At 28.1% G+C, this 25,005-nt stretch overlaps 3 protein-coding genes across 4 annotated transcripts; 2 read left to right on the top strand and 1 right to left on the bottom strand.

The window, feature by feature from the left end:
• Positions 1–260: 260 nt before the first annotated feature.
• Positions 261–2,671, bottom strand: LOC112690742 (transcriptional adapter 2-alpha-like). Its single transcript, XM_025564816.1, has 3 exons — positions 2,008–2,671; positions 864–1,165; positions 261–779 (listed from the first exon to the last, which is right to left on the bottom strand). The coding sequence occupies exons 1-3, from the start codon at positions 2,459–2,461 to the stop codon at positions 261–263; spliced, it is 1,275 nt and encodes a 424-aa protein (XP_025420601.1). The 5' UTR covers positions 2,462–2,671.
• Positions 2,672–3,759: 1,088 nt separating this feature from the next.
• On the top strand, positions 3,760–8,569 carry LOC112690741 (transcription factor Dp-1-like). The gene is made up of 7 exons (XM_025564814.1): positions 3,760–4,016; positions 7,084–7,234; positions 7,329–7,538; positions 7,659–7,807; positions 7,871–7,953; positions 8,015–8,098; positions 8,185–8,569. The coding sequence occupies exons 1-7, from the start codon at positions 3,907–3,909 to the stop codon at positions 8,253–8,255; spliced, it is 858 nt and encodes a 285-aa protein (XP_025420599.1). The 5' UTR covers positions 3,760–3,906; the 3' UTR covers positions 8,256–8,569.
• Positions 8,570–16,579: 8,010 nt separating this feature from the next.
• On the top strand, positions 16,580–24,314 carry LOC112690712 (NAD(P) transhydrogenase, mitochondrial-like). 2 transcript variants are annotated; one of them, XM_025564783.1, is made up of 17 exons: positions 16,580–17,139; positions 17,226–17,380; positions 19,779–19,919; positions 19,984–20,106; positions 20,175–20,362; positions 20,426–20,581; positions 20,657–21,176; positions 21,261–21,379; positions 21,445–21,533; positions 21,739–21,937; positions 22,013–22,179; positions 22,252–22,610; positions 22,788–22,939; positions 23,080–23,239; positions 23,523–23,627; positions 23,719–23,930; positions 24,004–24,314. In XM_025564783.1, exons 1-17 carry the CDS (start codon positions 16,970–16,972, stop codon positions 24,145–24,147), a joined length of 3,159 nt encoding a protein of 1,052 aa, XP_025420568.1. In that variant the 5' UTR covers positions 16,580–16,969; the 3' UTR covers positions 24,148–24,314. The 2 variants fall into 2 exon arrangements, with proteins under 2 accessions (XP_025420568.1, XP_025420569.1); XM_025564784.1 differs by lacking the exons at positions 23,523–23,627; positions 23,719–23,930; positions 24,004–24,314 and having other exon boundaries at positions 23,030–23,120.
• Positions 24,315–25,005: the final 691 nt, after the last annotated feature.

Below are 25,005 nucleotides of genomic sequence, written 5' to 3'. Positions count from 1 at the left end.
TATTTTAACAATAACAAAATAAATAAATATAAAAATATACACATAATATTAACAATATGATTTTATAAAATACTTGTGTTTCAGTCAAATAGAATTTTTAAAATTGAGATTAGTTTTATTTATTAAGATATAAGCAGAAATAATTATTATTATTATTTTTTTTTTTTTTTTAATAGAACATATATTATTTCATATAATTAGAAAATTAAAAGACTTTATTTAAACAAATTATTTTTATTTTAATAATCTAAATAAATATATTAATCTGAGGAACGTTGCCAAATAATATTTTTACTTATTAATAAATTATAAATTTTTCTGGTTTTGTTAACATCAATTTTAACTAAACTCCTTGCAGTCTTTAAAATTATTCCTTTTGACTTTTCACATTCATTTATAAGTAGTTCTTTAAATTTCAAATATGATTCAGGTAACATTTTAATTTGAGCACATAACTCTCTTTCCTCATTATCAAGTTTCTGAAAACCAGGTAGGTTGAAAACATTAATACGAGGCTTTGTGCTTTCAATAATTCTATGTGTTGATGTACCCGAAGGCCTATTTTTTAAATTTTCTTCTCTTTTGCATTTTAATTCTTCATAAATACTTATTTGAGCCAACTTAGTCAAACCGTTTTTACGATATTCAATAAGTTTATGAATTCTAGCTAATAACTCATATTCTTTTTTTAGATTTGTAACAAGAAAATCAAAAGCTAGAGGTTTGATTAGATGTGTATAACGAATTAAGTGCTGCATCATTTCTGGTCCTAAAACAATCTGAAATTGAATTATATATTGAAACATAATTTATTTTATCTTCATAAAAATTACTTATAAGTTATGAGAAACTAATATCACTACCTCCATAGATTTGATCCATAGTTGATGTTTATTATATTCAACAAGACCATAGTCCTTTACAAGTTGCTTTCTTCGATATCGTTCTTGTAGCCTGTCAATAAAAATGTCCATAATGACTTCATTCATTTTTTGTTGTATTAAATTTGATTCCAAACTTAATTTGGTTTCTTGATCTATCCATATTGGCTCATTCAACAACTGTATAACATCTTCTGCTTGATCATCATACTCTTCTTCAAATGTTCCACAAGCTGGTTGATAACCTGCTAAACGCATAGCTACTTCATATTGATGATATGATTCTAGAAAAAATAAGTCAATTATAGTTATTTAAAATTACCTTATCAATTACTTATCAATTATTTTGTGAATAATTATAGTATTGAATTACATACCCCCTATATTAATACATTTTTTAAATTTTTTTAATTTTTAGGATAAAAGTGTCTTCAATTCCAAAAAAATTTAAAAATATTTTTTAAATACATGTAACAATCTAAGCATTTTAATATTGTAGAACTTATTTTCCAAAAATTTAAAAATTATTTGAATATTGTCTAACCTAATTATGAATAATAAATCCATAAGATTATTAAATTGTGAGATAGCATAGTAGTTGAAATAAAATTAAGCTATTTTTACTATTTCAGACTAAAATCTTAAATAGTAAAATTATAATTAGGTTTAAAATTTTAAATTTCGATACTTTATTAAAAATGATAAAGTTCTAAGCATTATTTTTTTTTAAGAAATTAACTCCACACTAAATACAAAGTAAAATTGAAAAAAGACCGCATGAAATTTACTGAAAAATATTTGAAATGGAATTGAATGTTTTGGTTATTTTTACATTTTTAATATAATGGTGTAATAAAATAATAAAAAATTATTAAGTGGTTAATGATTGCAAATTAGTGAATAAATAAATAAACAGATAATTTATGTATAGAAATAAATAAATAAAAACATAAATAAAAACTTAGCCTGGAATATTATTATATTTGTAAAATATGACTGATTTTGAATGAAAAATTTTTTATCAGGTATATGTCAAGTTTTAATTAATTAATTAAACCTATATTTCCAGAAACTAGGATTAAGATATTAAAAAAAAATAGTTTTTACAGTAATTTATTAAAATTACCTTCCGAATCCAATTCATTGTCCATAGTTTTCGGCTTACATTCAATTGCTTTATTGAATTTATGAAGACGAAATGCATTTCTATTTATATGTTCCAGACCTTTAATTTTTGGATTAAGTACATAATTCTTAAAGTAATGGCATTCACATTCTTCAGTTGATCTACCCAGTTTTTGAGCAACTTTTGCCCAAGACATTGTGTTCATAAATGTATCAAGTAATATAATTTCTTCGTGGGCATGCCACAAAAGGTCACCAATTTGAACGGCATTAGATAGCACTTTGTATGGATCAGTGTTTTTATGAACATGATCTTCAGTGCCTGTTGAAAAACACTGAAGGCAAATGTTTATGTTCAACTTGACACAAATATCTGTATTGCACTTTATGAACGCGTGTTCATGCCACAAGTCTGTGAAACAAAACCGACAAGATAACTTTTTTTTCGAGAACATTTTACTTTGGAGACTGCGAATCGATTAGCTATCAATACAGTTAACACCATTCAGGAGTTTCATGGAGTTAACTCGACGTAATACTATAGGCGTGTACTATGTATAGACATGGACGAAAAAGATGACATCGAATTTCATACAATATCATAAGTTTTACGAATAATTAATAATCAAAAACATTAACGAATGTTTGAAAATAATGTATATAAGCATTTTGGCTACAGATAAGGTTGATGATAACGCAAAGAACGATTTGATAAGAAATATGCGGCTATCTATGTCTTAACCTCAAAAAATTGGTTTGCATTTGAAAATGTTTCGTACTTCAATGGGTAAATTGTTTATGCGCGCTCGTGAATCTTGCCGCGCTTTTCTGAAATGGTATATGGAACTCCAAAATCGATTATTTTATGATTTTTTTTTTTTTTCTTAAAATTTCACTCTCGAAAAGCAAACCAATCAGTATGAAACTGTGTGGTCCATCTTTTCGACTAAGTACATGCCAATGTAATGTTAAATTAATGTTTATTAGACGTATCCAACGGGTCGCCTGTCGCCGTCTCGTAAAAATGCTAAAGCAAAACAATTAAGCATTTTGAACTTGTAAGTACAGTGAGTACAAGACAGTGGATTTTTTACATCTAATTTAGTTTCTGTTTACTCTGAGCTCACTATCGAATTGAGAAACAACTGTTTACCAATTCATATGAAATATTGCGTAGTCACGACATAGGTATGCTTATACTCATGAGATCGAGAGAATTTAATTTAATTTACGCTTAGTCCGAAAAAAGCTTATTACGTTCGATTTAAAAATTTTCAATATTAACATCCGTGCAGCGGAACCGAACGTTTTTCGAAATTGATTTTACACCTTTCGATCTTCCAAAGGCGCTATACACGTTTAATATTGCGAATAACCACACATGGACACCCAACACTTTTCTCGTTTTACACTAGTTATTCAAAGCGTACGGTTGAAATTAAATGTAAATACGATCATGGTCCGGATGAACCGAAGTGTACGTCGTCCTACTATGCATATCAGGTCGTCAGAAGACAATAGTGAAAGTGAAACCGGAGCGCGCGCAATTTCCACTATATCCAGTTATACTGCTCGCCTAAAGGACATAATACGCTTCTTAATATCCGAATTTGAACGTATGGTTTTGACTGCTGTTTTATGAAAATAATTATCTTGTGTTTTTTTCTCTCCTTGTGTATAATATTTTAAGAACAGGCAACCATTTTCCCGCCCGTTCACAAACACCGCCAAACATTCGTTATCACTTGAATGCTATAAGCTAGCTTGATAACATTCGTCCCATCGACATTTTTGTGTTACTGTAGTATTTTGTTGGAAGCGTTTGTTTTTTTTTTTGTGTCCATATTAGCCTTGTTCACGACCGCTGTTTTTCTCATCACTTGGTACAGGTTCCTGTATCATGTATGCTATGTCTTCATCGTCTTCAACGACTTCATACGTGGTCGTTAAACAAGAAAACGAAGCCAACAGTCAAGTTCCCATTGTTAACATGGCCCCTATACCAGCTTAGTACGTATTGATATAATAATAATAGTAATATTACAGTATATTAACGTATTATTGTGTTATTTGAAATACGGTAATTGGTGGGCTTTAAACGTGCTCTCATGCCACAAACGGTTCAAAAGCCTTACACTTGTATGGTTTGGTTTGCATGGCGTGCATTATAGATATCCTCAATTACGACTTAAAATAAATAAAAATTCGATATTCCTCGAGTTTTCAATAGAATTATGAACTCTTAAGATTTTTTAGAAATTATCTAAACATTTTGAAATTTGTATTATGCCTTAAATATTTCTGAAGGAAAAACTTTGAAATTTACATTCACTCCAATTTATTTGATTTTATGTTTATTGATAACCTATTTTTCTGTCATTCATCCTTTTAAGAACTAATGTATTAAAAAGTATTTTACATATAAAATCATATAGTTTTTATTATGACTTCTAAAAGTATTTTATATCAATATAGGTAAATAATATATACTTCAGCATGGGATTTCATATTGATACTTTTAAAGTCACTTTATGAATTATACCATTTCTACTTTTTACTTAAATTATGTATACATTTTACCATGAAAAATTAGATTAGCGTAAAGAATATCATTTATTATTTTACCTCGTTTATTCTTGCTATAAAGATACCTATTATATAACATTTTTAGTGATGGCAGTAGATTCAATTTATGCTCTTAATTAACATTTTACCCCAAAAATACTAATTTGTACAAAGTATTCTGAGATATATCTTTAATTTACAATAATTCAATTTTTTTTGTTTTTATACATGAACGACATGAATCATGGGGTATAGGTTAAAGATAGGTTATAGATATAAATATTTTTATATTAGTTATTACATATTAATTGATATATCAATGACTTAGGTTAATTACTTATTTAAATTTTTTTTATTTTTAATATAATTAAAGAATACATTTAACCTGTATGTTCTTGTCTTATTTCAATTAATATTATAAAAATATGAAAATATTCTCATAAAATTCGAAGGTCCAGTATTATTTAATGATTTAACTAATCCATAAATATATTTCATATGATTGATTTATTGCATTTCAGTAAGTCATTTAATTTCTAATAGTTTAAGAATTGTATTAATGATGGACTAAGTCAGAAACTTACAAATCTGTATTAATCTATGCCCCTTATTCCTTTATTAATTAAACGTTGGTTTTCATAAATTTTTAATGATTTATTGAGTACCTTTACCTTAAAAGTATATCAAGTATATTTGTATAATATAATCTAAGTAATAAAATATGTATTATATATTTAGTTAATTTTTAAAATAATACAATTTTCAAAATAATTTATTCTTTATTAATTTATATTTAAATTAATTAGTTTTTTATTGCATTTAAAAAAAAAATTATATTTTCATTGTGTGTAACAAATGTTTATTTGATCATTTATCTTCTAAGAATTAATTTTAACTATGTTGCATAATGTATTATTGTAATATCTATCTTATTAACTATAAAATAACACAATTTTCTATTTGAGATGAAATAAGTAATTTGAATAATTAATGGTTTAATAATTTGAACTAATTAATTTGACAAACTTCAGTTCAATTATAATACTATTTGTTTTTATTAATTACATACCTACAGTATTATTTTTCATACTAAATCAATTATGGAAATTAATTTCTAAAACTATTATGTAATTTCATGTGTATATTACTGAGGGTTAATTTAAATTATGCTGTTTTTAATAAATATCGATTAAATTATTAGTTAAATATTAAATATTTTTAAATTTACTTAGTTTAACAATTTTGAATTTCATTTGATTCTTATTTATTTTTGAAAATTTTTTTCTTTTTCTTTGTGCCTAATAATATTAACCAAAGTATTTCCAACATTTTTTCTTTTATTTTATGAAATGATGAATTTCAGTAGGTAAACAAAAACACTATTGAAAGTACAAATGTAATCAGATGAATTTATAAACACTAATATTTATAGATTTAAATTAAAAGGAGTCGACTTTTAAAGCCAATTTATAGTTTATTAATATACCCTAAAATATAACTTAGTGGGTTATCATGCCAAATCGAAGAAAATAAGGGTTGCACTCTACAATATATATATATATTTGTAATTTGATAATAAAATCAGTTTAAAGGAATTACATAATTCAATAGATAAATTTAGAATATTTAGGAGTTCCCAATAAATTTCACAAAATCTCTCTAAAAACTGAACATTTTTTTTCGTGATACTTTGAAGAGTTCAGATATAATAAAAAATAAACTTTAGTTTTAAAAGATTTTTTTTTTTTTGAATCAGAAATAATAGTTCTAAAAGCTATAAAATGTGATTAGTTTTACTCCTTATAATTTAAATTTATTTAAAAAATACCATGTTTTACAGTTAATACTTAAGTATAATTTTTAAAAAAAATGTTTAAGATTTATCTTGATAAATATTATTGTTTTTAAAATAATGCTATTTCAACTGTATATAATTTGGAAGTATTATATTTTCAAGACTTAAGACTTAAAGAAAAAATTCATATTATACATTATATTGTTATGTATTTTTAATAATTTAATTATGGTTTTTTTTTTTTTTTTTATGAAATTTTATAGTTTCAATCAAAATTTCTAAAAATATTAATTTTGATAATATTTATAATAAATTGATTATTATAAATTAATATTACTGATCATTGATCATAACAATTGATGGTTTTTTAGTACAAAGTTTATCATAAATAATTTTTTAAACTTTTTTATTAATTCTTAGCACTCATTAAAATTAAATACTAAATTATTAAGGTTATTCTATTATAGAGCAAATCCGTTTCTATTATTTTACTAATTTAAATTAGTGTAATTTTGTGAAATAACACGTTTATAAATTTAAATATATGTCTATATAACATGCTTTCTAATTCATTATTTATATAGAATATGTATGTACACTTGTTTGTACTTATACATATATTATACTAATAATGAATGTTCATTTTAAACAATAATTTAATTCATAAAAATTTGTGATAAAAATTAAATAAGTATTATATTTTTTAATTTTTTTTAGTAAACGAAGACGAAATGAAAAACCTGGGAAAGGACTACGACATTTTGCCATGCGTGTATGCGAAAAAGTACGCAGTAAAATGGTTACAACTTATAATGAAGTAGCTGATGAACTTGTTGCTGAATATCCAGAGGGTAGTAATGCTGAACAAGTAAGTTGAAAAATAAATGATTTCTGTGTTAAAATTTTGGTTAAAATGTGTTACTACTTTTACAAATTGTATATCATTATTTTTTATTTTTTAGTATGATCAAAAAAATGTTAGAAGACGAGTATATGATGCTTTGAATGTCTTAATGGCCATGAATATTATATCAAAAGAAAAGAAAGAAATCAAATGGATAGGACTGCCAGTGACTTCATTTCAAGAGCCATCTACATTAAGCCAAGAGCGAGAAGATATAATGGCTCGGCTCAATGAAAAACAAGCAATTTTGGAAGAATTAATTGTTCAGGTACATATTAATTTGAATAAATAATATCATTATTCAGATTAAATTTTATATAATAATTTATAATTATTTTTTACTTATTTCTTATATCTGAGTAGTAACTTATGTTTTATATATTTACAGCAAGTTACTTTCAAGCAACTTGTTGAAAAAAATAAAAAATATGAACAGATACATGGCCAGCCTTCTTCTGCATCAGTTCTTAGTTTGCCATTCATTGCTATTAAAGCTGATCCTGGTACCGTAATCGATTGCAGTATTTCTCAAGACAAGTAAATTATTAAAATAATTGTAAGCTGTAATATATATTTAATATTTACTATTTTTGATTTCAGGAAAGAATACTTGTTTGGATTTAGTAACAGTTATGAAATTGTAGAAGATATGGATTTATTAAAAAGCATGAATCTTTCATTGGGTATTTAATATATAAATTATTATATAATTCAATATTACCAATTCATATTTTTTATATATAGGTCTCAATACAGGTTCAAGTACTGCAGAACAACTAGAACAAGCAAAAGCATGTGTACCGAAGAAATTACATGAATTTTTATCACGTAAGTTTAATTATATTTTAATTTATATAAATTACTTATATAGTATATTAAATACTTGAGTTGTAATTGTTAATATTATGTCTTAGGAATAGCTATTGAATCATCAGCTTTGGATGTTGTAGACGAACAACCAACAAAAAAGTTTAAATCCAGCTAAAGTAAAATCACTTGCATTGACCAGTGCCTAATAATTTTTTAGGAATTTTAATTGAAATTACTCTATTTTTTACAAAATCTTATCTTAAGTTATGTTAATTTAAGTTAAGTCACATTGCTTGTTAATGCATGAACAATTTCGGTGTTATCGGTACAGTCTATGTATATATATATATATATTTATTTTTTTGGAGATTGAGGATATGTAGGAGGCCAAGTAATTTTCTCTCTATACAAATTTTGTAATTATATGTTGATACTTTTGATGTTTTTACTCTTAGAGTTATGGAATTAAAAATATTATTTTGTTGTTTTCTTCCACGTCAAATTATATCAAACTGAGAACATGATACTTTAAACACTTTAAACTTTAATTAATTGTGTTTTTAGAACTTTTAACACAACTGTATTAATGTTTAAGTATGAAAATGAATTAATGTATCATGTTTTGAGAAAGAGTGAGAGTATTATGTGCCATAACAAGGACTGCATAATGTTATGGTATAGAAGTATTTTTGTTAACATTTTGAGGTACTTATTAATCACGCCTGAATTTACCGTGCATTGTATCGATAATATCATTGTGTCCTTAAGAAAGTATTAAATTAATACATAATATTTATGTTTATACAAACACTGAAATATATGTAATACACTTAATTTCATGTTATATACATTTTGTATTTTTTTGATGTTATTCCTTTTATTTTTATTTTAAAATGTCAATTAATTATTAAATATTAAATAATATTCAGATTCATGTAAACAATTAACTTACATTCTTAAGGTCATAGATGTTTGAATAACCATAATTAAATTCTAAATATTGGCTCCTTATCTATGGGAATTAGTAACTTTCATAATGGAAAAATTATACTTTAGGGATATGTGACTTAAATTTTAACAAAGTGAGAAATATTTTAATTTGACAATAAACTTTTTTCTGTAAAAACCGAGTTAAATATGCATCAAAATTTTAAATTAAAAAATGAATATAGAAGATAAAAGTATAACAATGACATTTTTGTTTTTAATTAATTCCCAATTTTTTTTTTTTTTTTTTTATAATGTGCACATTAAATATTATATTTTGATGCTAGTATTGATTTGACCAATTTGTTCAAAATTGTTTTACTGTCGTTTCTACTCAAGTGACCCATCCAAATAATATATTTTACAATCTAGGTCTTTTTTGTTGTTGTTATTTCCAAGTCTGAATAAAGAACTATAGAAATTAAGTTATTTTAAAATGCCACTCAAAAAGTACACAAAGGCCTTGGGATTTTAGTAATTTTTTTGAAATAAAAATAGTTCTTGAGGGTACTTATATTGAAGCCTTATTTAGTAACTATATCTGTAAAAAAGCTCATTTACTGATATTTATTTTTATTTTATTTTAGCTATAATGCTGTAAGTTTTAGATTTTATGCCATTTATTATAATTTTGATTTTTTTACTGAATATATAATTTTCTGTTTTATATTTTTTAATTGATGTGTTTTATATTAAGTAGGCATTTGAATTATAGCTATGATAATATCAAATTATAATTATTTCAAGATATATGTACATGGTTTAATTTTTGAAATATCAAATACCACATGATTATAGTAAAAGAAAACAATTACATTTTTACCTCATTATCTTCAGTGGTGTAGGAAAACTTGCTAGCTCTCTTGCTAATCTTAGTAAAAAAAAACTTTTTTACTAATTTAAAATTTGATGTGATGATATTTTTTTAACCTTTAATTTTACTACTTTTTTTTTAAGAATACAATTTATACTTATTAGTTATCAATATCATATACATTTTAAAGTTTAAAAATTTGCTTTTCTCATGTTAAGACTGGCAAATTTATTGATAATTTCTTCATATGAAATTTCCTATGAGAATTTCTTTGTTCTTATAATTTTATTATTGAATTCATATGTCATGTGTAAAATTAAACAAATTATACACATTTCAAAAGTTATAATAGAAAAATTTTGTGTTACGGGTTGAATAAAAATATGATTTTTGTATTATTTAGAATCCTTTTGCAATTCGTACCCTTGTCACAGTTCGCCATACCCTTCCTACGCCACTGATTATTTATACATTGATAGTACATTTATTGATCTAATTTTGTCCTTATAAAAGATAATTATATAAAAACAAAAATTAGTCACATGTATAATAAATAAAAAGTTATATTTTGATACACTGTATAGTTAATTATTCTGTGTTTATGATCACAGCACAATATACAAAATAAATAATTTATCTGGAAATAAGATATATATTACTTATTGTAACTTCATCAAAAACTATTAAAATTATATAATGTACTGATATTGTGAAACTCTTGATACAATTTATATATTTTATTTTATTATATGTCTCTCTTTTAATAATTGTAATATTTTTATAAAACGAACTTAATGTTTGGTCATTTATATAATATAATTCCATATTAAAATACCATAAGAGAAGATACAAAGATGACAACTATTGGTGAGACTGTTTCACTGAGACATAACAAACACTGAATAAATAGTTTTTATTTTTAACAGGAATAATTGAGATGTCAATATTTTATAATGAAACTTATTAAAAATGGAAACAAACAAATATTATATCTATCTTTTGCAGCAGACATAGGCGTGCGCAGGATTTTGTATGGAGTGTGCCATGAAGAAAATTTGGCCACTTTCCTTTATACGAGTCTTACCAAATCTCACCTAACCCTCTCTCCTAAATAAAATAATAAATTTAGGTTAGTATTTTGTCATTTTTAATGGAGATCCTAATTTATTTTATCTAATTTTTACTACTTGTAGCTTAAAATTTAAACTAAGTCCCCTAATGAATAAAAGTCGTAAATAAACCACGGGTCACATGGTGCGCCGAGGCACACCCTGTGCGCACGCCTGTTGCAGTAGGTAATTATTTTTTAGATTAAAATAAGACATACTTACTATTAATATACAGTCATGTTGATTTAAAAGTAATTTGTATTAAATTTTACTAAGTATATGGATTTTTGACTGTTTTTCAATAGAATATGTAAATAAAAATGTATTACCCCTCTTCAGAACAAAAGGCCTTGTCTTAATATACTTAGTTTGAAAAAGTGGTTCAATATCGACATTGAATTGAATTGCATTGAAATTGTTTCCGTTCATTCTCATTAGTCATTGATTATTGAAAGATTCATTATGATCAAAGTCCTAATTTCTTATTAAATCAGTTCTTATAATAATTATTAATGAATTAGTATTATTGTGTTAAAAGTAAATAAGTTCCAACAAGGAACAATTTAAATTAGTTTACTATATATTTTTACGTAATTTTATGTGGTTATAAAAAACTCCGTGCGTATAAAACGATAGAATTCTTTTTGAAAAATTAATATAAACATAAATAGAAGAGTAACATAATATGAAAAACTTTATGTTTTATTTTTAGATCTTCGAAAATAAAATTAGGAACTATGTACGTAGATACCTCGCTTACTTTATAAAACATTATTAAAATTATAAACTGGTATAATTAATTAATTATATTAATATAAGCAAACTTAACGTCGAATTATGAACCAAAAGTTACCTGACATAATCATTAATAAAGTGTATTTATATAGTTGTTTATTTTATTTACCAATTTTAACTATTTTTATTGATTTATTTTTCTTTTATATTTATTTATTCTTTACTTAAATTATATTGTAATAATTGTTGATTGTGTAGCGCTTATGATTATGTATATCATACGAAGTGGTGGATCCAGGATTTTATTTGGGGGGGGGGAGTTGAACAGGGGCGTATTTAAACTTACTTCTAGAGGGGTGACTCAAATTTTTTCTTTAATTCAGGTTCAACATTTACAAATAAAATTTTTGGTAATATTTATATCAGGTGAATCCTTAATATTTGTGGTTTTTTTTTTTTTTTAATACCTATCTGTGTTTTGAAAGTTTCGGTTGTGTTTTATCTAATTTTTCATTAAGTATGGACTGAGTCTTCAATCAAAATAATATAGGTATATTATTTATTGTTATGGGACATATAAATGTTATAAGCAAATTTGCAAATCAGTAGTTTTAAAATGTATTTATTATATTTTATTATTTATATTTCGTACTCCTAAGTGATGACTAGTTGACTTCCAAATTAACGATTTAAAATTGTATATTTTTATAATTTTTTTTTTTAACATACATTCATGCATAATAACCAAGTCTACTTTAAAGTTGACAGTCCTAAGTCTATAAAATTGAGAAGGAAAATGTACGTAGTTAAACGGAAATCAATTCGGCTATACCTAATAAAATACCTCTTTCAGGCGAGAACCAATTCGACACGTGGGGTTGGATCTCGGGAACTAATTTGGTAGGTACCAGCCAACGGATTGACAGTAATTTTATCTATTTAGATAAGTTATCTTTCCGTCAAAAGTCGAACACTCAAACATTTCCGCAGATCTACTATTATATTTATATTATTACGCCAACAATATTATAGTCTATCAGTAAGTTTATAATCACTATTAATATTCTTAGAAGTTGGATGGAAATTATGATTTTATGAGCAAGTGGTGATGTAGTTTAAATGTATATAAATATAATATATTGTATAACGTTTTTATTGCAAGAAAAAATCTAATTGAAAAAAAATTAAAAACGCATTTTATGTATATTTTGATTTTTAAATAAACACGAAGGATCTAATCTTGATGTTTTTCTGGGGGGTCATGACCCCCATGACCCTCCCCCTGCATCTGCGCCTGTTAAGACTTAATAACGATTCAAAATATTTCATTATTTCAAATAATAATACGTAATATTTTTACTCACAAACTTGTTTTACGGTACTAGGTACCTACCAGCGACGTCGAGAGGGTGAGGTAGAGAGAGCTAGAGCCCTAGGGCCCGTACATCTAAGAAGGCACGTCGTTTCGGCCTTGTATACAATGTTTTTGTTGTATCAAAGCATATACAAGTGGTCTTGGTGCGTCTTGGCCAAACAATTGCAAAGGAAAGAGGCCCGGGGCTCTCAGAAGTTCTTGCCGGCCCTGGTACCTATGCATAAACACAGGTATTTATAATTTCTATTTGTTTATGTAAGATACTTACCTACTTTTATCTATATTGTTTATTCGTGATATACTGTTTTGGGCAAATGCAAGTTCCCACACGAGATATAGCAAGTAAAAATCACCCTTGGGTTTGTCTACGTAAGTTAATACACGAATAAAATGTATAACAAATACAAATTTTTATCTCACTTTGTTCAGACTTAGGACTGACAACGTAATTGGTGTGGTTAAAAATTGTTTGTTTTGTGATTTGTAAATAATCTAATCCAATTTTTAATTAAATCTTGTCCATATACTTGTATAATAATTATTCATTCACATGTTATACGTACCTATTCAATATAATAATAATAATAACAATGTAAATTAAATTTTGTGTGTCTAATTATGAAAATTCAAACTTTTAACATAATCATACTGTATTATTTGTTTTAAGTTTTATTCTTAAATTTTTTTGTTTACATAATTTGTTTTTTTCGTTTTTTTCGCATTTAGACATTTTGCACCCCGGCGCAAAAAAAAATTGGCGCTTCTGTAAGGGGCTTACCGACGGAAAATATAGGAGATAGATCTTCATGAACCTCTTAGATATTCTAAAATCAATGCTATTTTTGTGTAGTAGGCATGCCACCGCACGCCGCATGCAATAACATAATACGCCGTTTTATTATAAATAACTTATGTTTATTGACATTATCACAATAAATTTGGGAACTAATATTAGGTATATTAATAATATTCTGAATCGCTGATAGCTATATTACTATAAATACATTAGTTCATAATTGTTTAAATTCAAACAACATAATAAGCATTAATTTATGATACTATTATGAAAAACAAAAAAAAAATAATAATTTCAAAATAATTTTAAAAGTTCAATAATTCTCAAGTGAGCAAATTTCCGTTCACAAAATGTTAGTGCCCCCCAAAAAACCAGCGACCGGGGCAGTTGTAGCCTGTGTCCCCTCCCCTTAATGCAGCTCTGTGTATATGTTTGAAACATTTTAAAACTTCTATTATTTTGTATATCTTAGGATGATGATTCAAAGTAAAACCACACAATTTTGGTTGGTTAGCTTGTTTGGTTGGCAGGTTAATAGCATGATTTTTAAAATTGTTGTATCCAAAAATAGCACACTTATGATTTAGATCCTAATTATTATTTATTAAAATAAAAATAAATGTTCAACAATTTAAAATATTAATTTATAAAAAAATTTAAAAATGTAGAATGTAACATTTTCAAAGTTTAATTGGCTGTTCGATTACTCATGGTTTTTAAAAATTTCATTCTCTGTCCATTCAAAATTCTTTCCGAATATTGAACAAGTGTTCCTAAAAATAAATACAATTTGATTAGAAATCAAAAATATTACTACTTTGTATTTACTAACAAGCGCGCCCGCAGAATAAAATCCCACCTGGGGCAAGATTAATATTCTAAGGGCTAAAACAACGCGTACCTATCTAAAAATAGATGAAAATAAAGTACCATAAAAATCGGTATTCGGGAGAGTTTATAGTTTTAAACAATATACAGTCATGTGTAAACATTGTAAACTAATAAATATGTTCAAGATTAAAGATTTTAGATTATTAGATTAGGTACCTATCTAAAAACATAATACATTTAACTAAATTTCATAAATGGATCTCAATAAAATTATGTTATAATTAATATGCGTGGTATTAAATTAACAATAGTTTTGAATCAAAAATTCAAAGTAGAGGCAATGGCCTCTTTGGCCTTCCATGCGGGCGCGTATATTTACTAACTAGTTTTTGTTTTTCAATTAGACGGTCAATATTTTGCACTTCCTTAAGGTACTGGTTTATACATATTGCTGTATGGGTATGAATAATATTTCGTGTAATATCAATAACCATAAATACAGATGAATTTGAAGTGTACAATTCAGAGTTAAATCCTTGGTGAAATTTTTCAGTTCCATTTGCAGTCCTTTCAGTTATATTTCCATTGATTATTTGGGACCAAATTTCCATAGGGAACTGCCCTTCCATGTAGTTGTCAAAATGTAATCTATGAATGAACTACATAGAACTTGTGGTGGACATATGGAAATTAAATCAACGCAAGGACGTATTTGTGTTGAGGCCATGGGGGGAGGGAAACTAATTTTTCTTCAATACATATTTAAAAATAATTTACAATTCATTACCTACATCTCATGTTCCTGTTATAATGATAACATATTATAATGACTAATAATTTATATTCTTAATTATTTACACGTTACATTTTTTAAATAAATCAATGTATTATATTCAAAAAAAAAAATACGAACCATGGGGGTGGATGCCCCCCCCTCTTTCAAATACGCCCTTGAATCAACGAATGCGTCAGTAATTTCATATTAAATAGTATAATAATAATTATAAATTAAACAATAATAATAAAATTGTTGACGTTTTGATGATGAAATAAAACATCCATACTAAAAGAAAATGTTTTTACATAAGTTATGTAAATTAGAAAAAATATGTCATACGAGTAATCGAAGAAAAGTTTTTTTGGCTTCACGAGAAAAAAATCCTAGGACCCCGTGAAAAAATTTTCCCCGGACCCCGCAAAACCTCCCGCCAGCGTTGTACATACGAGTGTATGTATTCTATTTGAAACATAAACAGTTTTATAAACACATGGCCATATGATTATTTATCCCGGTTGGATTAAATATATTAAAAGTGGTTTTTATACAGCTCGGGTTTGTTCATCTCCGCCCGGTCCTTACAGAGAACAGATCCTGGCGCTGTGACAGAATAAAACGTCTACGTGGCGACGTTTTTTGTTGATCGTTCTGTTGTGAAACACCAACAAAAACGATCAGCTATCGCGCGTCGAGAGTCGAAAAGAAGACGGCGAGGAGCTGTTGCACGGTAAACTGTATGTACAACATATATAAATGAAAAATGTACTGTTTCGTTGTTATACGATCCGGGCAAAGAGCAGAGCTGTTTGTTTTTGTTTGTGTCCGATAGTATAAACAGTTTAATTCATACTACACACACACACCATGATCGTTCTCCGTTACAAAAAGACATTGGCTGCGTGCAATTGAGAATCATCGGTATTCATCGGGAGCGCAACTCGTGCGACGAGAAGCTCTTACGTTACCCGTACGCGTAACGCGGTAGGCGAGTGGGGGGGGGGGGGGGGCGGCGGGGGGGAAAGATCATTGACAACACGCCGCCGCTGCCGCAGCGACGGTATAAAACACGATGCGCGCGGCCGCGTAACGGTAAAGCCAACGCGTTCGCCGTCGCGGGCCGGACAACGGGTAGGTTCAATCGTGCGGGTGCGTGTGCCTGGACGTTTTACGGGACAACGTCGGCCGTACAATACGAACCGTACGGTACACACATACGCGTTATTAACTGTTGCCGAACGGGTCGCGGACGCGGTCGGAAGACGGTTGGGGCTCGAACACGAACGGCAACGTGCGAAATGTCATGTTAAACGAAGCCCCGACCGCTGTTGTACGGTTTCGACGGTGAAGACGCACCGACGCGGCGGCACCCCTCGTCACTGCCGCGCCCACGATCACACGTGCTGCACGCGTACACGTAGACGCGAGGGCGACCCACGTACTGTAATACCGTCGTAGTTGCGCGCGATGTTCCGGCTAGCGTCGCGCGACCGCGCGCTCCGGTCGGGTTTGAAGTGCGCTCCCCGCAGGTTCGAGTCGGCTGTCCCCGGCAAGTCGTGCGAGTCGTCCGAGCCAAGAGTGCCGTACACCGAGCTTAAAATCGGTGTCCCCAAAGAGACGTGGTCCAACGAGAGGAGGTGTAAAAACGGACGATAACAATTATGATTATCGTCACCGTCGTCGTGATCGAATTGTGTTACATCGAATTATTGTTTATTTATAGAGTTGCTCTGGTGCCAAGTTCCGTGGAGGTTTTAAAGAAACACGGCTGGAATGTACGAGTGGAATACGATGCGGGAACTGGAGCTAAATTCAGAAATCGGGATTACGAGACCGCTGGAGCCGAAATCGTTTCGAAGGAAAACGCATTCGCATCGGGTTTGTTGTGTACACTTATACGTACGTAGGTAGACGTTTTCTCGGATTCCTTACTATTGTACTTGAATACTTAACGACTCGACTCAACAGGTTGTTATTCGTAAGTCATCAATGAAACACGCGCATATAGTCCTTGAGAGGTTAATATCGATAAAGCGATATTAACAGTGTTAGTGATACACGTTACGAATGGTTTTATTATTATTTTCAGTACCATTAATAATAATTAATCATTTTTTTTTTCAATTCCTGTCACCGCTGGATACTGGGCGTTATATTTTCTAATTGAAAAATTTCAATACTTCTTAAAGGAACATAAAAATGTTTCATGTACCATGTATTTTTGCTACTTAACCTACCTTTTTTTTAAATTACTAATACTACCTAACTTATTCAACGTTATTTTTATTTGTGATTAGACGAAACATTTTTTGTAAAAACGGTCATTTAATTTTTAACTTAAGCGATTCTTTAATTTTTTGGTGAAAGATTTTTTTTTTTTTTTGTACTTATTTCAATTGATTAATAAAATATAATTTGACCTATCTAAATATTTTTACGAATAGCACGTTTATTTATGATATCAAAAGGTATAGAACACTTTTTCAATTCATTTTAAATATAAAAAAAAGTTGTAATCTATTTTACGATTTAACATTCACGCCTTGACCTTGATTGAGAACTCTTATAATGATATTATTATTAAATAATTTAAACTTTAAAATAGGAAATATTAGATACCTACATAATTAATTTGAAGACATATAAAATACTTGAGACAATTAATAAGTAAAAGTTTTTATCAACTTAGTTTATTGTATTTTGATTTAAAAAGTATATTGAAAATACTAAAATAATTTTTAGATATTGACACTCATAATTATTTAAACCTTGTAATTATAAATTATCATATATAATTATTAATATATGATAAGGTATAATTTATTTGTATTAATTATTATTTCAGTAAGTTTTTAAATTATCAAAAATAATAAAAAAGAAAAAAAAATAGAAATTGATAGATTTTTACTACTAACATTAAGTACTAAATGTATAAGAACGAATATTATAATCGCATTCGTTAAGTTATTTCATATTTAAATCGGTAAAAATTAAAAATGTATTTTAACCTTTTTTTTTAGAAGTTAGAAGATTGTAATGGTATTTTCTTTTTCTAATATAGGTATCAAACACTTTAATTTCTATGGTTAATTGATATTTCTAGGCAGTCCAGCTAAATCAATATTAGTTGAACAGTAGTATGTCAGAAAGTATAATAATTAATGTTATTATAATACATAATTTAATGAGTGATGACGTAGTTATATCATAATATACCGTACCTACCTATTCAATATTAATTATATTGTATTGATATTTGATGTGCTAGATATACAACTGCTTGTTGTGTCATAAAAAGATACACTTAGCTTAAGTTCGTAGACTCAAGACTTATATAAAAAAAGGTTATCTAAATTTTGTCGGTAGTGCAAATAATGTTAATATGTAAAAAATATACAAATTACTATAATACATATCGAAGTACACGCACAATATGCGTCAAGCGTATATAGATAACAGATAACAGAGATAATTACTATATAGGTAAGCAATAACAATAATGTAACAAATATAAACTATATGATTAGTTCCACCCATTTCCGAGTTTAGAATACAAACAATTAAATGTTAGATGTACGCCATACTATTTTGTTGGGACTTGGACCATTAAAGGATAAGGATTAAGAATTCATTACTAAATAAATTAAATATTTTTAAGCACCTATATTGCTTAAAATATTAATTTGTGCATGCAAAATATATAACTATAAAAATGCAATAAATATCAAGACATAAACGAAAACAAAAATAAATGCTCTACAATTTTACAGTGAACTAATTTAACTTAATGACTTGAATTGTACTTTGAAGTAATTAATATTTAATTGGTAGTTATTTATTTTAAAATCAGAGTCAATGTTTGTCAATCATTTTACAGAATTTAAATTCTAAGCAGACATATATAATTATACAATATTATATGTATATGTATGCGTGAATACGTTGTAATATATGTACGTAAAGGTAAGCATCAGTCAATATTTGTTAAGTACAGTAGGAAAAGTGTAAGGTCATGCTTTCTTTTATTCGCCAGATCAAAAATATCATATTTTATAATGTAAATATTTTGAATGTCAAGTGAGCAGAGAGAATTCATTGGTTTTGTACATAATTTTGTAAAGAATAATAATAGTGTACACACAAAAATTAATACAAGTCACGATTATGCATAATAATTTGTATTTAACTATATTAGCATTTAAATTGACTTTAAACGTACTTTCTTATACATATTTTAATAACTATAAATTTTAAACACCGGATTCAAATTTTTCAGATGTTATACTCAAGGTCAGACACCCTGTACCAAATGAAGTGCCTCTGTTTAAAAATGGTTCCACATTGGTATCATTCTTATATCCAGCGAGTAATCAAGATTTGATAAAAAAACTGGCGGAAAAACATATGAGTGCTTTTGGTATATGATAGAAGTAAAATAATTATAAAATATTTATTAAGACATAATGCGAATTTGTTTTTAGCAATGGACTGTATACCTAGAATATCTAGAGCACAAGTGTTTGATGCATTAAGTTCAATGTCGAACGTGTCTGGTTACAGAGCGGTCATTGAAGCTGCGAATTATTATCCGAGATTTTTTGCTGGTTAATAACATAAAGAAATAAAATATTAATCACTCAAAAGATTTGTTATATCAAACGTAACATTTTAGGCCAGATAACAGCTGCCGGTAAATTACCACCGGCTAAAGTATTTGTGATTGGTGGAGGTGTTGCTGGTTTAGCCGCTATTGCACAGGCTAAAAATATGGGTGCCATAGTTCGAGCATTTGATACACGATCTGCTGTCAAGGAACAAGTTGAATCCTTAGGAGCTCAATTTTTGACAGTTTCTATTGAGGTAAATTGTATAATTTTACTTTCTCTATTGTTAGTTAGTTGATGTTTTTCGTTGCTTTTTTAGGAAGAAGGAACAACTTCCAGCGGATACAGCAAAGAAATGTCGAAAGAATTTATTGAAGCTGAAATGGAGTTATTTTCTAAACAATTGAAAGACGTAGACATAGTTATAACAACAGCATTGATTCCTGGAAAACCGGCGCCAATTTTGATTTTAAAAGTACCATTTTTAACACCTATTTTATTGGATTAATGTTAAATTTTCGCAGTCGCTAAATATTTAGATGGCTTACAGGACCACATTGAAAGCATGAAACCTGGTAGTGTTGTAGTTGACCTAGCTGCTGAAGCAGGAGGAAATATTGAAACCACTCGTGTTGGTGAAATTTACACTTATAAAGACGTCGTACACATTGGATTAACAGACTTGCCTTCTAAGCTTCCATCTCAAAGTTCTTCCTTGTATTCAAATAACATTTCAAAATTTCTGCTAACTATAGGAAGCGACAAAAAGTTTTGGATAAATTTAGAAGACGAAGTTGTTCGAGGAAGTATTATTTTGAAATCTGGAGAATTAATGTGGCCACCACCACCTCCTAAAAAAGTTGAAGTACCAAAAACGAATAAAGAAATTGTAAAAAAAGAAGAAACTGTGGCCGTCAATCATTTCAGTAAACATATGAAAGATTCACTGGCGATTTCTACGGGTCTTGGTAGCTTATTAATATTTGGTGCAGTTTCTCCAAATCATCATTTTTCTATGATGGCATCTACGTTTTCTTTGGCTAGCATTGCAGGTTATTATACAGTTTGGGGTAAGTAGGACCATAATTTATCCTTTTTTTTAGTGTTTTTTAATTTTATATTGTCATGACATTTAAAAATACTTTCTATTTTAGACGTAACTCCAGCGTTGCATTCGCCATTAATGTCTGTGACCAACGCTGTATCAGGAATTACAGCTGTTGGGGGTTTATTGTTAATGGGTGGATCATATTACCCATCAAACGCAGTACAGGTAATATTGAAATAGCACTTTTTTATATATTACTTAAAAAAATATAACTTTAAAATGATTCTCAGGGATTAGCTGCTTCAGCTGCACTTTTATCGTTTGTTAACGTATTTGGTGGATTTGTAGTGACTCGGCGTATGTTACAAATGTTTAAAAGGTATAACAATGCAATTATTTAATCTTTTATTTACGTGTTTAATTAAAAACACAAAGTATAAATTAATTCGTAGACGGCAAAGTTACATATATATATATATATATATATATATATATATATATATATACATATACTTATAATATATTATTAGAATTTTTAAATAAATATGATAATTTATAAGAAACGAAATGTTTTATATATGTAGGCCTGGTGATCCACCAGAATACAACGCATTATACTTGATACCGGCTTCTGTATTCTTTGGTGGTTATTCTTGGGGTGTCATCAATGGTTTATCAGAAATACATAATTTTGCAGCACTAGGATCGTCTCTGTGCTGTATTGGTGCCATTGCTTCTTTAAGTTCACAGAAAACAGCACGCTTCGGAAATAATCTCGGAATAGTTAGTATTTTAGAATATAATTTTTTATGATTTTTTTTTTAATTTTTAAAACCTTTTTCTTACAAATGTTTATAGATTGGAGTTAGTGGTGGTATTATTTCAACTCTTGGTTATATTGCACCATCCACTGAAGTTTTAACTCAAATGATAACTTGTACTGCTCTCGGAGGTGCAATTGGTACGAGCATAGCAAAAAGAATTCAAATTACCGATTTGCCCCAGCTCGTAGCTGGATTTCACAGGTATCTCTACATTTCATAATGTTAATGATTATATTCTATGTAGGTATATTAATTGTATTAATTGAATTTTAGTCTCGTTGGTTTAGCCGCAGTATTAACATGTTTAGCAACATACATGAACGATTTTTCAACATTTGCTACCGATCCCACTGCAAACGTTATAAAAACTGCATTATTCTTAGGTACATCAATTGGTGGTATAACATTTAGTGGATCATTGATCGCATATGGAAAACTACAAGGCGTTTTGAGTTCAGCACCGCTATTGCTTCCTGGAAGACATGCAATTAATGCTGGCCTTCTTGTCGGAAACTTGGCATCTATGGCATATTTTTATATTGACCCATCTCTGTTTGGTGGTTTAGCGTCATTGTCATCTGCTACTGCCTTTTCAGCAGCATTAGGATTGTCACTAACGTCATCTATTGGAGGTAACTATTTAGCTTTCAGTTGTTTAGTCTTTAAGCCGAATTATTAAAAATGATTCGTTGAATGAGCAGTGAAAAATAATCTACAAATAACATTTTATAATCGAATAACAGATATACGTCTTATAATTAATTTTATTCTATAATAATGATTTAAATTGAGGAATAAAAATTGTTTAGGTGCCGATATGCCAGTTGTTATCACAGTATTAAATAGTTATTCAGGATGGGCATTGTGTGCTGAAGGATTCATGTTGAATAATAATTTGATGACAATTGTCGGAGCTCTGATTGGATCATCCGGTGCTATATTATCTTATATCATGTGTAAAGTTAGTATTCAGTTGTTTTATAATATATTTTATTTATTTCTAATAACATGGATTAAATAACTACAATATACAATTTATTAAAATAATAAGAATGTTTTATGGAGAGGTCAAATTTAGACAATATTCGTTGGATGGTTTAGGCAATGAATCGGTCATTGACTAGTGTAATACTTGGTGGATTTGGCAACAAACCGGTTAAATCCAGTGGAAAAGATGTAATAACCGGCACACACACAGAAACAAATGTTGAACAAGTAGCAGATCTCATGATTAACTCAAAAAATATTATTATAACACCAGGTGAGATAAAAATAAACTGAAAATTGTTCTTTTTTTCTATTTAGACTTATTTAAAAATGCTTTATATACAAATACTTACGTATAATTATATAAATAAATTGTGAATTTTTTTTTCAAACGGAAAAAAGATGTTTAAATCACTGGTCAAATTTTAAATTTAATATAATAACATCCATAACGGTAATTTATTACTTTTAAATTATTTTGTGTAAAGAATTTCCATTTTTAAAATTATTCAGTAAAATTTCCTATTATACATATCTACTAATAATATATTTTATAGGTTATGGTCTATGTGTTGCTAAAGCACAATACCCAATTGCTGAAATGGTTTCAATTTTAAAAAAAAGCGGAAAAAATGTTCGTTTTGGAATTCATCCCGTGGCAGGTACTTATCTATAGCGCAATAAAGAAATTTATTTTTTACGAATTGTAAAATTTTTTCTCACGAAATTCATCCAAAATGAATTTGATTTCAGGTCGCATGCCTGGGCAACTAAACGTTTTACTGGCCGAAGCCGGAATACCGTACGAAGATATGTTGGAAATGGATGAAATAAATGACGATTTTAATAAAACCGATTTAGTGTTGGTGGTCGGCGCTAACGACATAGTAAACTCTGGCGCTGAAGATGATCCTAATTCGGTGATTGCCGGAATGCCGGTGTTGAAAGTCTGGAACGCAAGTCAGGTAAAGTTAAAATGGACTAAATGTTTTGAGGTAAAGATAAGTCTTTCGTGTACTAATAATTATTTCCCTTTAGGTAATCGTCATGAAGCGGTCCTTGGGCTTTGGGTACGCAGCGGTTGAAAATCCGATTTTCTACAAACAAAATACTAATATGTTGCTCGGGGACGCTAAAAAGACGTGCGAACAACTTTTAGATAGAATAAAAGCTAGCCAATAATAATAACAGTTGACTTTAATTATTATAAAGTTTATTTTCATTGTACATACTATATTATATGATATATTTAATTTATTTTAACTATATGTATTTTATTTTAACAGCCATTTGAATTGATTATTGTTTATTTTGTACTATAGTTGATTACATACCTGGGATCAGTAAAATTATTATTTTATTTTATCATAAATGTATTAAGTTTGAAGTATTGTAACAAGATAATTACAGTCGTTATTAGATCGAAAATATAATATGTAAAATACCAATATACATGGTAATTTAGTGTTATAATGAGCGATGACGAATCCTGTTAATTTGAATAATATCGTCAACTGTGTATAAAGAGCATACATAAAATAATGAAATATTAGAATATTACCACAGGTCTAAGCAAGGGCAGAACTAGATGGTGGACGACGGGGTTAAACCCCTGGCGCAAAATTTTAGATGGCATAATTTTTGTAATTATTAACAACTAATTTGATATTTTTAACTTTGTTAAATACTGTTATTAGGTTAAAACACAATAAATATGATTGTATATTAGTTATTGGAAAAATTATCGAGAAAAGTATTTGAATGTCTATGACAGGGCGTAATTTTAACATTTTCCCCGGGCGTAAATATTCCTTGTTCCACCTCTGGGTCTAAGTTAAATTTAAGTTAGATCCAGAGATGGACCTAAGAAATTTTAAGTTAAATTTAAGTTATCAATTAACGCTAATTTCGGTCCAATCACACTATATAAGTTAGTAAATTTCGTTTGATGGCATAAAAAAAAAAAAAAAAAACAGAATCATTAATACCTATTTTGTTCGGGATCTAAAAAGCGTATTTACATACCTACGAAATCGTTAA

Source organism: Sipha flava, unplaced genomic scaffold, assembly GCF_003268045.1.
Source record: "Sipha flava isolate LNK unplaced genomic scaffold, YSA_version1 51_pilon_pilon, whole genome shotgun sequence".
In the NCBI taxonomy this organism is placed as follows: Eukaryota; Metazoa; Arthropoda; class Insecta; order Hemiptera; family Aphididae; genus Sipha; species Sipha flava.
The sequence above is the reverse complement of the archived record's forward strand: the minus strand, read 5'-3'. Positions and strand labels throughout refer to the sequence as shown.